Source organism: Rhincodon typus, chromosome 15, assembly GCF_021869965.1.
Source record: "Rhincodon typus isolate 14 chromosome 15, sRhiTyp1.1, whole genome shotgun sequence".
Lineage (NCBI taxonomy): Eukaryota > Metazoa > Chordata > Chondrichthyes > Orectolobiformes > Rhincodontidae > Rhincodon > Rhincodon typus.
Genome location: NC_063346.1, coordinates 47,022,172 through 47,035,519, shown reverse-complemented (window position 1 = coordinate 47,035,519; position 13,348 = coordinate 47,022,172). Strand labels below are relative to the sequence as shown.

The window sequence follows — 13,348 nt, the reverse complement described above, 5'->3', positions numbered from 1 at the left end:
ATAGATAGTAATACATTTAGACGTATGCAAGTCACACGAGCTGCCATTTACATCAATTATCTGGGCAGAGTTGATGCTGGGCAATTTAAATACACATAATTATAAAAAGATACAACAGACTTGATTCATACTGCATTAAAACATCTGTGGGTTAAAATAATAAATAATTCTGACATGGATAATGAAGCTGTTCCAAGATATTAAGTCATCAGAATTCAATTTGTTTAGACCTTATTTCACTAAAATATAGATTGGCTCTGCTAGTACAGATGCATTATCATTTTAAATGATTAAACTACTAACTATTTGTTTAGAGTTATAGGAGATCTACAGCACAGAAAAAGGCCCTTCAGCTCATCACATCAACGCCCATCAATCACCACCTAAATCAATTTTCCAACACTTGGTCCATAGCCTTGCATGCCTTGGTATCACAAGTGAACATTTACCAAGTATTTAGATGCAATGAGAGTTTCTGCCTCTAATGCCCTGACGGGAAGTGAGTTCAAGATTTCCACCACCCTCTGGGTGAAAAAGTTTTTCCTCACATTTCCTCTACCCTGCCCTTTATCTTAAATCTGCCCCCTAGTCATTGATTACTCCACCAAGGGGTAAGTTCCTGTCTACCCTATCCATGCCCCTCAATTTGATATGTCTCAATAGTGACCACTTTCCTTCTCCTCTACTCAAAGGAAACAACCCCAGTCAGTCTAATTTCTCTTCCTAACAAACTCTCCAGCCCAGGCAACGTCCTGGTAAATCTCCTCTGCACCCTGCTATCACCTCTCTCCTATAACGTGAATTCCAGAACTGCACACATTACTCAAGCCGTGGTCTAACCAATGTTTTATACAGTTCTAGCATAACTTTCCTGCTCCTAAACCATATGCATTGGCTAATAAAGTGAAGTATGCTACATGACCTCTTAATCACTTCACTGACCTGCTTTTGTTGCAGTAATTGCAAAATAAAAGACTAGCTGAGTAATAACAGGAGAATGTTTGTTTTTCTCAGTAACTAACAATGAACTGATGGATTCATATTCTCAAATTTCACACGTCTCCAAGTTCTACATTCCTACAATTTATTTACGGCACTAATTACAAAGGGAAGCAAATGTTGAACATCCACCTTCTCAAATGCTTAAACAATATGTTTGTAGAGAATGCAATTTGCTGCTTAGACTAATTTTAGTGCAGAAAATCAGTTACAAATAGTCGGAATTCCACACAGATAAATTTAAATTATTTTAAAACGTGACCTTTCTGAAGAATGAACCAGCTTGAAGAACTAAATAGTCGACTTTTGTCCTTTTGTTTTGGCTTATGCTTGATTTTATTTTGCCATTTAACTACAAATTGATTGCATTTCAGAATTATTCATTTTAAAAGTACTTACACGTATTCTCAGTCTGACTTGTAAAAATACTCATTAAATTTATCCAGAAGTTCTCAAGGTAGTTATTCCTGTCCTGCTTCAATTCAGACAAATTCACCATATTCTCAATGAACTTTGTCAGTCAGCTTTCCGGTCAAAGAAAATATTTAATAAATTAATATTCGTCTTAAATTGTTGTTAAGTTGTTTATGCCTAGCAACTACTCTAAAACTTAAAATCTATCACTGCTAATTTTCAACTTGACTAATATATATTTCTCGTGTTTTTATTTTACTAAGATGTGATGAATAACTCTGAGGCTCATGTCTCACATTTATGTCAATTGTTTTTGTTCTTTCTGCTTCAGAAGGACTCTCAGATTATAAAAGTTCCAGACAGCCTGTAACAAAACTACTTTTAATACATACATATAATTATTTAATTAAACAATGAGCCAACAGAGCCATGACAGCTAACTAACTTCCTTCTATGCTCCTTCATTCTGCTTAAAATGATCAAACACTTTTGTTCAAATAGTCTTATCCTACAAACAGCTTACCTGGAAGAAACAGCCCTTCAATTCTTTACATAACAATATCACAAATTCATTGAAAAAGAGCAAGTACCTGTATACAATTTTGATGCAAATGACAGAAACGTCAAACTAGGTCACCTGATCTCAACAAATTAAATGTACGAACCAGAAACATCATCAGAATATTGGCATTGTTTTGTGATATATCTGGAACATACCCTTTCCCAGAGATCAAAATCTTCAGTGACATCAGATCAAAACAACGGTCTATTAAATCATGTTTACTTCCAAACAACACATAATGTGTGCAAAGATTAATTAACCTAGGCACATTAAGATCAGGATTTACACAACGGACAGGATTAAAGTTTTGGCAAAGATCTGTAGCTTCGGTTGTGGGTGAGGTTGTTGACGTGCTCGCCGAGTTGGCTTGTTCTCCTGCAGACGTTTTGTCATCATGATAGGTGACATCATCAGTGGAGCCTCCGAAGAAGCGATGTTATACTACTCCACTTGGAATTTATACTGTCTGGTCCCTTCTGGTGAGTACTGTCATTTCCGGTTTTGATCTGTATGGGTTTGTACATGGGCTCCAATTCTATATATTTGTTGATTGCATTACGGGTGGAGAACCATGTCTCTAGGAATTCCCATGCATGTCTATTTTCGGCTTGGGCTACTATGGTTACCTTGTCCCAGTCAAGCTGATAGCCTTCATTGTCTGAGTATACCGATATTAAGAGGAGTTCGTCATGCCATTTTGCTGCTAGTTGATGCTCATGTATTCTGATGGCTAGTTTCCTTCCTGTCTGTCCAATGTAATGTTTGTGGCAGTCATTGCATGGTATTTTGTAAACCACGTTGGCTCTGCATATTGTCGGAATGGGGTCTTTAATCCTTGTGTGTTTTTGTCGTAGAGTGGCTGTGGGCTTGTGGGCTACCCGATTCCTAGTGGTCTTAGGAATCTTGTTGTCAGTTCTGATATGTTCTTCATGTGTGGCCAGTGTGTTCGGGACCAGCAGTGGACTACAACCCTAGAACAGGCCATCACCATCAATCAACACAAAAGCAAAACTAAGAAGAGACACAAGCTACAGGAGAAACTCACCAAACTGATCCACCACCAAGACAAGGACAACAACCCTATCCAGCAGACAACTCACAGAAACTGAGAAAGCTGTCCTATTACACTGATTGAACTATAACCACAAAGATGTGAACAGAACAGACTTCATGGCCACCCTGAGACTACATCAAAAGACAACAAACTCACGTACGAAACACAACAAACCATCCGACAAACTATAATCCCCACACTACACAGAAGGATCAAAGGGAACAACCTGAACTCGGACGGAAAAGCACTAGATAAATTCAAGAAAGACAAGAACATCATGATCCGACCAGCAGACAAAGGGCACATAACCATCATTATGAACAAACCAGACTATGTTAAGAAAGTACAGGCACTGCTTGCAGATACAACCGCTTACCAACAGGTGGTGATTGACCCAAAACCGCAGCTAGGTAATAGGATCACCCAGACACTGAAGAGACTAAAGAATGCAGGGCAGATAACCAAGACGGACTAAGTGAGAATGAAACCAAAAGGCATGAACAACCCCCGCATCTATGGACTTCCTAAAGTACAGAAACCACACATCCCCCACAGACCCATTGTTTCCCTATCAGGTACACCTTCACACAAACTGGCCAAGGACCTTCAACAGAGATTGAAACACATGGTCAACGGATCACCTCATTCCATCCACTCAACCCAAAGATTTCCTCAATACCCTCAAGAACATAAAAATCAGCAATGGCGAGATTATGGTATCCTTTGACGTCACAGCTTTACTCACATCAATCAACATTCCACTAGCCAAAGAAACACTGGCCACATTACTAGAGGAAGCAGTAACACAGACGAGCAGCTCCATCAGCAATGACAACATACTTCAACTACTAGACCTGTGCCTCACCACACACTTTGTCTTTAATGGTCAAGTAAACAAACAGATCAACGGTACACCAATGGGGTCACCCGTCTCCAGACTCATACCTGAAGCAATCATGCAAAGACTAGAACACACCACCCTACCCCATATTCAGTCTAAACTGTGGACCCGGTACATAGGCGACACATTTGTCATTATTAAACGCAACAAATTAGAAGAGCCCCACCACCTCATCAACAGCGTATTCGTAGGGATTAATTTACAAGGTAAGAAGCAAGCAATAATCGACTTCCGTTTCTGGATGTTAAAGTTGAGTCTATGACCAATGGGGTGCTCTAAACCTCGGTATGCTAAAAAGAAACCCACAGAGATCAAATCCTCAACTTCCATAGCAACCACCCCAACGTCCACAAACAAAGCTGCAATAGGACACCATTTAAACAGAGCATGACACACTATAAAACTCTGGAACTACACGGGAAAGAGGAAGAGCACCTATACAAAATCCTCGCTATAAACTGATATCTCCACAACTTCATCTGCAGATGCCTACTAAATAAACAACAAAAGGAGGACGACACAGTACGCCCTAACACACTGGCCACACTGCCCTACATCAAGAACATATTGGAACTGACAACAAGACTCCTAAGATCACTAGGAATCATGGTAGCCCACAAGCTCACAGCCACTCTACGACAAACACGCACAAGGACTAAAGACTCCATTCCCACAACATGCAAAGCCAACGTGGTTTACAAAATACCATGCAATGACTGCCACAAACATTACCATCGGACAGACAGGAAAGAAACTAGCCATTAGAATACATGAACATCAACTAGCAGCAAAATGACATGACGAAGTCTCCTTAATATCAGTATACTCAGACAATGAAGGCCATCAGTTTGACTGGGACAAGGTAACCACAGTAGCCCAAGCCAAACATAGACACACACGGGAATTCCTAGAGACATGGTTCTCCACCTGTAATGCAATCAACAAACATACAGAATTGGAGCCCATATACAAACCCATACAGATCAAAACTGGAAATGACACTACTCACCATAACGGACCAAACAGTATAAATTGCAAGAGGAGTAGAGTAGCATTGCTTCGTCAGAGGCTCCACTGATGATGTCACCTAGCATGGTGACAAAGCGTCTGAACAAGAAAAGCCAGCTCAGCGAGCAAGTCAACAACCTCATGAGAGGATTAATTGCCTGGCAGCATATTCAGCCAATTATACTTAACATCGTATGGTTTCAAATTTCTAAAAATGAGTATCACAACTATCTAACAACCAATTTTAAAATAGTGCACAGGATTCTTACTACAAGTGTTTATTTGCTGTGTATATAGCAAACAATTAAATGTATTTCATAAATTCATATCTCATTGTAAACTTAACTAAACAAGGAATGTGTATTGTCAATATGCACCTTTGAAATAGTCAATCACCAGCATCTAACTACCAAATCCTCCTGAATTAGACAAATTATGCAATGTTCACATTTTGCAGTGATCTTACAATGAAAATTTGGGATTCCGAGAGGGATGAGCAACAAATGCTGACCTTGCCAGTAGTGCTTACATTCCATGAAAGAATAAAAAAAACTGTCATCTCAAAAAGTTCATATTTAATATAAAGACTAATATAAGGCAAAAATATGAATGACCATTCAAGATGACAATTTATGACTTATAACGCATCAATGTTTTCAGCCTGTTGCTTATTTCAGCAGGAATCAAGGTTCATAATATCAAAGATACAACCATTATTTAATATGAAAAATATTTTTACATCAGTTCAATTTCCAAACAGATGACACTTGAATTTCTGTAAAATTGTCCCCATTAAATTGATATCTCTGACATTACGTTCCTATTTAAAGGCGTGAAGCCAATCACTGCATTACATAGGCTGATCATAAAATCATTTTGTGCGCTTTAGGTTAGTGTGTAGAATTCAACCGAAGAATGCCGCAAAAATAATAATTACAGCACGTGTCAAAGCATAATGCTCAGTGAATCTCCTTTTATCAGCCTAACAATCAGGACTTAGCCATTTCTTTTAATCAGATGATGACAAAAGCGACTATAAATGGGATCATGAAGGGCAGAGACAGCTGGGCAAGTAATCCCTCATCCTTCACCTACCAGGTTGCCTTAGCACAAAGACTTTTTAAACTCTTCTACATACACATGCACTGTAAAATCTGTCAGGAACCTTAATCCTTTGTCAAACCTTTCAACTTGTCCACGGAAAATGCTTGTTCTAGAATCTAAATCATTAACAATAACAACTGCACTGGTTACTATAAATAAAACAGGAAGTCAACATGGAATAATTTAGAAACAATTTGGTTGAGCCTTTTAAGTATTCTCAGGGATCACAATTGAGAACTGTACTCTTCATTCAAGACACACATCTATGCTGACAATTCACTGCAGTATGGGGTGAGGGAAGGAACATGTAATCCTCCAAAAGTATATAAATAGAATTCAAGTCTACATGTTTATGCCAGATTTTAAGTTCAGTTAGCCACATTCCATAAAATTCAACCCACTGATTCCTAGTTATCATATTTATACAATCAATTCAAATCAAGTTGACTCATTAATACAGCGATCATCCGTTCCCTCATTCCATTTGGTTGCAGGAATTCCTTCCGACCATATTAAAGGATAATAAATTCCTCTTTTAAGAGGAATCAATCTAATAACGTGCAAACAAAACAATAAAATGAGAATAAACATTATTCCCACTTTTTGTTTGCACATTAACATTTCAAACATCCTCTTTTCACCACGTCCAACAGTTCCTTACAACATGTAAACAATCAGATATTTGACTTGCCACCCACTTCAAATTGGAGGTCTCTCCATTCTCCACCATCCTTTTTTAAAACTGCGATATTGATCCTCTGTTTTTCGTTTACACATTAAGTGCATATCTTATAGTTACTTATTATCTATCATCTGTTCCCTCTATCCATTAGGTCTCAGGCATTCCTTCAGACCATATACACTGCTAACACACACTGATGGAGGTGTTTTTCAGATAAGATTTAAATCGAGGAACCATCTACTCATGGCATAAAACAACAGGAAAGGGCTTCTTCCAGTGTTCTAGTGAATTACAACTTACATTCATACAGCTTCTTCAACAGTTTTTTCCTCATTTTGTCATACAGCACAGAAAAGGTCCTTCAGCCCATTGAGTTTATACCGACAATAACTAAATGCATGCTAAACTCAATTTCCTACACTTGTCCCAAATCCTTGAATGTTATGATTTTTTAAGTGCTCATTCAAAGTGTTTTTTTAAAAGCTTGTAAGGTTTCCAGTTTTCACTACCTTCCCAGGCAGTGCATTCCAGATTCCCACTACCCTCGGAGTGAAGAAGCTTTTTCCACTCTGAATCTCCTGCCCCTTATTCTAAAAACTATGCCCACTCCTGATTGATTCGTCAACCAACGGGAACAGCTGCTCTCTATTCACCCTGCCCACACTCCTCAATCTTATATACCTTAATCATGTCGCCCCTCAGCCTTCTCTGCTCTAAAGAAAACAATCCAAGCCTATCTAGTCTCTCCTTATAGCTCAATTACTCCATCCCAGGCAACATCCTGGTGAACGTCCTCTGAACTGCTTGGTACTCCAGCTGTGGCTTGACCAATGCTCTGTACAACTCCAACATTATGTCCTTGCTCTTATACTATATGCCACGACTGATGAAAGCAGGTGTCCCAAATGCCTTAACTATCCTATTCACCTGCTCTGCTGACTTCTAGAATCTATGAATAATTATCCCAAGATCCCTCTGTTCCTCTGAGCTACCCGGTGTTTTCCATTTATTAAATACTCCCTCATCTTGTTTCTTCTTCCAAAGTGCATCACTTCACACTTATCAAGGTTAAACACATCTACCACTGCTCTGCCCATCTGACCGACACATCTTCCTGTAACCTATAATCATCTATGAAATAAACAGTAAGGGTTCCAGCACTGCTCCTTATGGTATACCTCTGGGCACTAGCCTCCAGTTACTAGAACAGTCTTCTACAACCACCCTTTGTGTCCTATTACTGAACCAATTTCTGATCCATCTCACCAAGTTTCCCTCAATTCTATGTGCTTTAATCTTCTCAATCAGTCTTCCATGTGGTACCTTGCCAAAAGGTATTTGAATACATTGGAAAGCACCTCAAGATACTCGACAGGAATGTCAAACAAAATTTGAACCTTTTTTACATCAGAGAAGTGACGAAAATTGATGGTTTTAAGGACTATCTGAAAGGCAGAGGAATTTCAGAGCTTACCGTCTATGCACCTGCATGCAGTTTCCAACAGTGAATCAACAAAAATCAATGCTCAAAAAGTGAGAGGATTGAGGGAGCACACAAGTTTTGGATAGGGATAGGACTGATGTAGATTACAAACAAGTGGATGAGAACATGGAGGGATTTGAAAAGTAGATGAGGATACTAAAGAGAAAACAAGGTATTGCACATTTGGGAGACAATGTAGAACAGCAAACAAAGGAGTAATGGATTAATGAATTAGGATACAGTCTGGATGAGCTCATGTTTGCAAGGTGTGAATGTCAGCTAGAAAAGAACTGGAACGATGGAGTTTAGAAATGACAAGCTCAAGGATTAAGGTTTCACGAGATGAGCAAACTGGGCAGAGGTGTGCCAAGTTTCAGAGCTAGAAATAGGCAGTCTTGGTGATAAAGAGGATATGAGGCTGAAAGCTCACCTTGGATGAGCTAGGAAGCCAAGGTTGCAAACTGTCTGACTCAGCGTCAGACAGTGACTAGGAAGCAGGATAGAATCATCAGTTAGGAAATTTGGTCTGTGTAATTGTGTCTTTATTTTAACTAGTACTTAATTGACCGTATAGGCAGCGCCCAGGTTACAAACAGGTTCTGTTGCCCAATACATTCGTAAGTTTATTTATATGCAAGTCAGAACACAATACAGTACACTATAAAATAGCCGCTTGTAAGTATGAGCAGACATTTGCTTGTTGGACCTTTAAAATTAATATGGGATCTCATTCATAAATGAGTGTTCATAAATCAGACATTTGTAAATCAGGGACTACCTGTAAAGTATTTGGTGCATCCTGAAGTCATAAAAAGCTCCAGATAAATTCAAGTTATTTCTTTATAGGCTACTGAAGTCAGATATTTTAATTAAAGGGGACATACACTTTTGAGAGGATAGGCTCCATTTTGTCTTTAAATCTAAACCAAAATCAATCTTTGCTCTTCATCAACAAAAAAATCTTTTATTATATTTTTAGCATCTAGCTACCTGGTACAAATAGGCTGTTGAAATTCAAAAAAAAAAAAACCACATTGCACAATTCAAAGTCAGGTGGGAGTCCAAGATCATTTGTTTCCGTACAGCAGCATATGGCAATCTTCAGTCATTTGGACCATGCAGTGATGACGCACTTGCATTCCCTTGAATGATTTACATTGTGCATCACTACACCAAAGTTTGCTAGAAGTTAATAAAGAAAGACTTCCTGTATATTAAAGACGATCACTATACACTTTGGTCTGGCATTCATTTTCATCTTAAAATTTATACAAATTTGGTATCATTAACTTTACATAAACTGTGTCATTTTCTGTCCCATTTCTGAATTAGATTTTTTGTCAAGAGGGAAATTGTCAAAGGTCTAACACAGAACTGGAGCAGAAATGATTGTACAGTTGTGGAGAATGAACTCCTACTTCCTGAATTATGCATTGTGTAAATAATTTGGACAGAAATATCAATCTCTGGAGTAAGCTCTCTGTTACATTTCCATATAAAAAAGATACAATGTAGCCAGCTGGTACCCAATGAGATGGAAGAAGAGGTATAAGTATACCAAACACAACAGTAACAAAGTAGAGGCAGATGATCCAACAAATTATCTGATATGGATGCAGTGGCCAGGTCCAGCCATTGGTCCTTGAGCGATGATGGCTATCTGCTGTTGAAGTACGTATATTCCTCTCTGGTGCAGTCTTATTGCTATTCTTGTTGATGAAATTCATCTATAAGATAATATTGAAAGGTCAGTTGCGCAAGCAATATTCTTCATCTCAATGGTAGCATGTTAATACAGCTTGTATACTGCTAATGCAGGGACATTCTGCTTTGCATTAAATTAGTTTTTGTCTCACAGAAGCATTGAGACTTCATGTTGCACATCTTAATGTCCACATATTAAACTTTAAAACCACTGTATCATCATGTATGACTTTATTTGCTAATATTTCAGGTTGATGATCTTTAATTTATCCATTCTTAGAATACTGGCTTTGTTGACAAGGTTGGCATTTACTGTCCATCCTTTGAGAAAATGGCAGGAGACTCCCATTTTGAATTACTTCAGGGTAGCAGTTTGTTGCAACTGAGTGGCTTATGAAGGCAATTCATATGGCAATTAAGGGCCAGGTAATGGCCAGCAGGTTGCCTTCACCAAAAGGTATTGCTGCATACCATGAATTCTAACTAATCTCCTAAAATGTTCATACTGAACTAAGTACCCACAACAGCAGGAGACAGAAAAACACTCTAGGACAGCCCCATCCCTAGAGCTTCATTACAAGTAACAGAAGAAATTACAATGCCCCAAGGAAACTAGAACATTCATAGATGTTGTTTCTATTGTATGAGAAGCAAAACCAAACTCAATGAACTAGAATAAAACAGTGAACCCTAATGTTAAATTTCCAACTGGCTCGTTCTAGATGAAAGACAGAGGGTCCAAATACTAACTGTCAAAAAGCTAAAAAAAACTAAACTATGGAAAACAAAACATGTCAGACTTTATATATTCACTCTGTCTCTCTCTCCCAGATTCAGCCAGATCTGCTGAATTTCTCCAGCATTTTCTGTTTGGATTTCATATTTCCCACATCAGCAGTCTCACCAATACTGTTGCTATGAGGAGGGGAGGGGAGAAGTGGGGGTAGAGAAAGTCGATTAGGACAAATCACAACAGTTGATCATTTAATGTCAATAAAAGGAGCTCCTTGAACATACAAAAATTGACAGACTGTGATCACCAGCCCCAACAACACAGATTGTGCACACTGACATCTTGTGCACTTTGAGCATCTTTAAATTGCGCAGAGATCTTTGTCACACCCATCTCTTGGTTTCTAGGCCCTCTTACCTTCTCATTCCCAAGGACCCCCACCCCTGTCTGTGACCCGCGTCTCCACTCCCCATTACTAAATCCTAGTTCAAAATCACACACACTTCTCCACACATGCACAGTACAGCATTTGTGCGTGGCATCACGTGTAACATCTGCGTGATGACATCTTGTGTTGACATATGCATTCCGAAGCACGTAGTTGCTGGTGTCAGCAAATACTGCCATCAACATACATAAACACCAGGCAAAGCCAACTCAAGGCACCACCATTCACAGAAAATCACTGACCGCAAAACAATGAAATCTCAAGGAAAGTGGCAGTTAACAGCATGTGCTGCAACATGCTCCTGGTGCTAAGTCCCAGGGGAAATGTTTGCTGATAAGCACAGGACAACACAGACAAGAGAAATAACCTCAACAAATTAGGACGATATTGATTCATCTTCTACTTTTGGAGTGTATGGTAGATTTAGTTGAGTGTTGTCCCCCTTAAAAGTTCTTCCTGCACAACATACCAGATTTCAGATTACTGTGCAGTTTATAGGAATACTTTGATGCCATTATGGGAGGGCACCTCTACAACTGCACTAGACATTGCCTTTAGTTGTTGACAGGGTGCAAACAATGCCAGCACTAAGATGGCTAAAATTTAAGTTACACCCCAAATATTAGTTTTAAAATGGACCAGATGGAAAAACGTCTGTGATGATTAGCAAAGAAACTTGCAAGGGAAGCCCTTTCAAAGCACAAACTCACAAGGGGCTTCGTAAGCCAAACAAAAAGTCATTTACTTATCTGAGACCATAGGGGTGTCCACACTGGTATTTTCAGCACAGTTTGGAGACTGTTTGCAGAGAAACTGGGTATTGAATGCTGGTAACAAAGTCCAATTGAGCTCATAAAATATTCAACATTTATATTGCATGTAAGAATGTTACCACAGTCCTGACTTCTGCATTCCTTTAACTTTCCTCACCACTGGAAAGCATGAAATTAAAGGAGGATTCTACCTCCAGTTGGGCAAGTTCTAGCAATTTGGGGCACCCCAAGAAACACTTCCAGCACAGGCTGAATGTAATAACCTAAGTCATGCAGATGTATGGTAAGTTAAGCAAGTCCACAGAGAAAAGATTTTACTCAAACTCTCAGAAAAATCAACTTGAGAACCAACGACCCTCTAGGTTTGGCAGGGGGTCACTACCACAGATATACATTTCAGTGCAGTATTGAGGGCAATTTTCAGATGTCCCAGCTTTCAACTAGCATATTATACTTTGACAGCAAAAAATTTGAAAGATCACACTGCACCATTTGAAGAGGAGCAAGAGTAATCTCTGGGTTAACAAGGTGTAGAGCTGGATGAACACAGCAGGCCAAGCAGCATCAGAGGAGCAGGAAGGCTGACGTTTCGGGCCTAGACCCTTCTTCAGAAATGGGGGAGGGGAAGGGGATTCTGAGATAAATAGGGAGAGAGGGGGAGGTGGATAGAAGATGGATAGAGGAGAAGACAGGTGGAGAGGAGACAGACAGGTCAAAGAGGCGGGGATGGAGCCAGTAAAGGTGACTGTAGGTGGGGAGTTAGGGAGGAGATAGGCCAGTCCAGGGAGGACGGACAGGTCAAGTGGGCAGGATGAGGTTAGTAGGTAGGAGATGGGGGTGGGGCTTGAGGTGGGAGGAGGGGATAGGTGGGAGGAAGGACAGGTTACAGAGGCGGGGACAAGCTGGGCTGGTTTTGGGATGCGGTAGGGGGAGGGGAGATTTTGAAGCTTGTGAAGTCCAGGCTGCAGGGTTCCCAAGCGGAATATGAGTTGCTGTTCCTGCAACCTTCGGGTGGCATCGTTGTGGCACTGCAGGAGGCCCCGGATGGACATGTCGTCTGAGGAATTGAAGGGGGAGTTGAAATGGTTCGCGACTGGGAGGTGCAGTTGTTCAGTGCGAATCGAGCGTAGGTGTTCTGCAAAGCGGTCCCCAAGCCTCCGCTTGGTTTCCCCGATGTAGAGGAGGCCACAAGCGGAACAGCAGATACAGTATACCACATTAAGAGATGTGCAGGTGAACATCTGCTTGATGTAGAAAGTCTTCTTGGGGCCTGGGATGGGGGTGAGGTGTAGGGGCAGGTGTAGCACTTCCTGTGGTTGCAGGGAAAAGTGCCGGGTGTGGTGGGGCTGGAGGGGAGTGTGGAGCGGACAAGGGAGTCCCGGAGAGAGTGGTCCCTCCGGAAAGCAGATAAGGGTGGGGAGGGAAAAACGTCTTTGGTGGTGGGGTCGGATTGCAGATGGCAGAAGTGTCGGAGGATGATGCA

The 13,348-nt window shown here is 40.2% G+C and overlaps 1 protein-coding gene across 4 annotated transcripts in view; it reads right to left on the bottom strand.

The window, feature by feature from the left end:
• The window catches only part of zdhhc1 (zinc finger DHHC-type containing 1), a 254,802-nt gene that overhangs the window by 34,499 nt on the left and 206,955 nt on the right, over positions 1–13,348 (bottom strand). For all 4 annotated transcript variants that reach the window (XM_048606034.1, XM_048606035.1, XM_020533915.2 and 1 more), the window contains exon 2: positions 9,716–9,934. In XM_048606034.1, the coding sequence (XP_048461991.1) occupies positions 9,716–9,934 (219 nt within the window). The remainder of the gene's footprint in view (positions 1–9,715; positions 9,935–13,348) is intronic.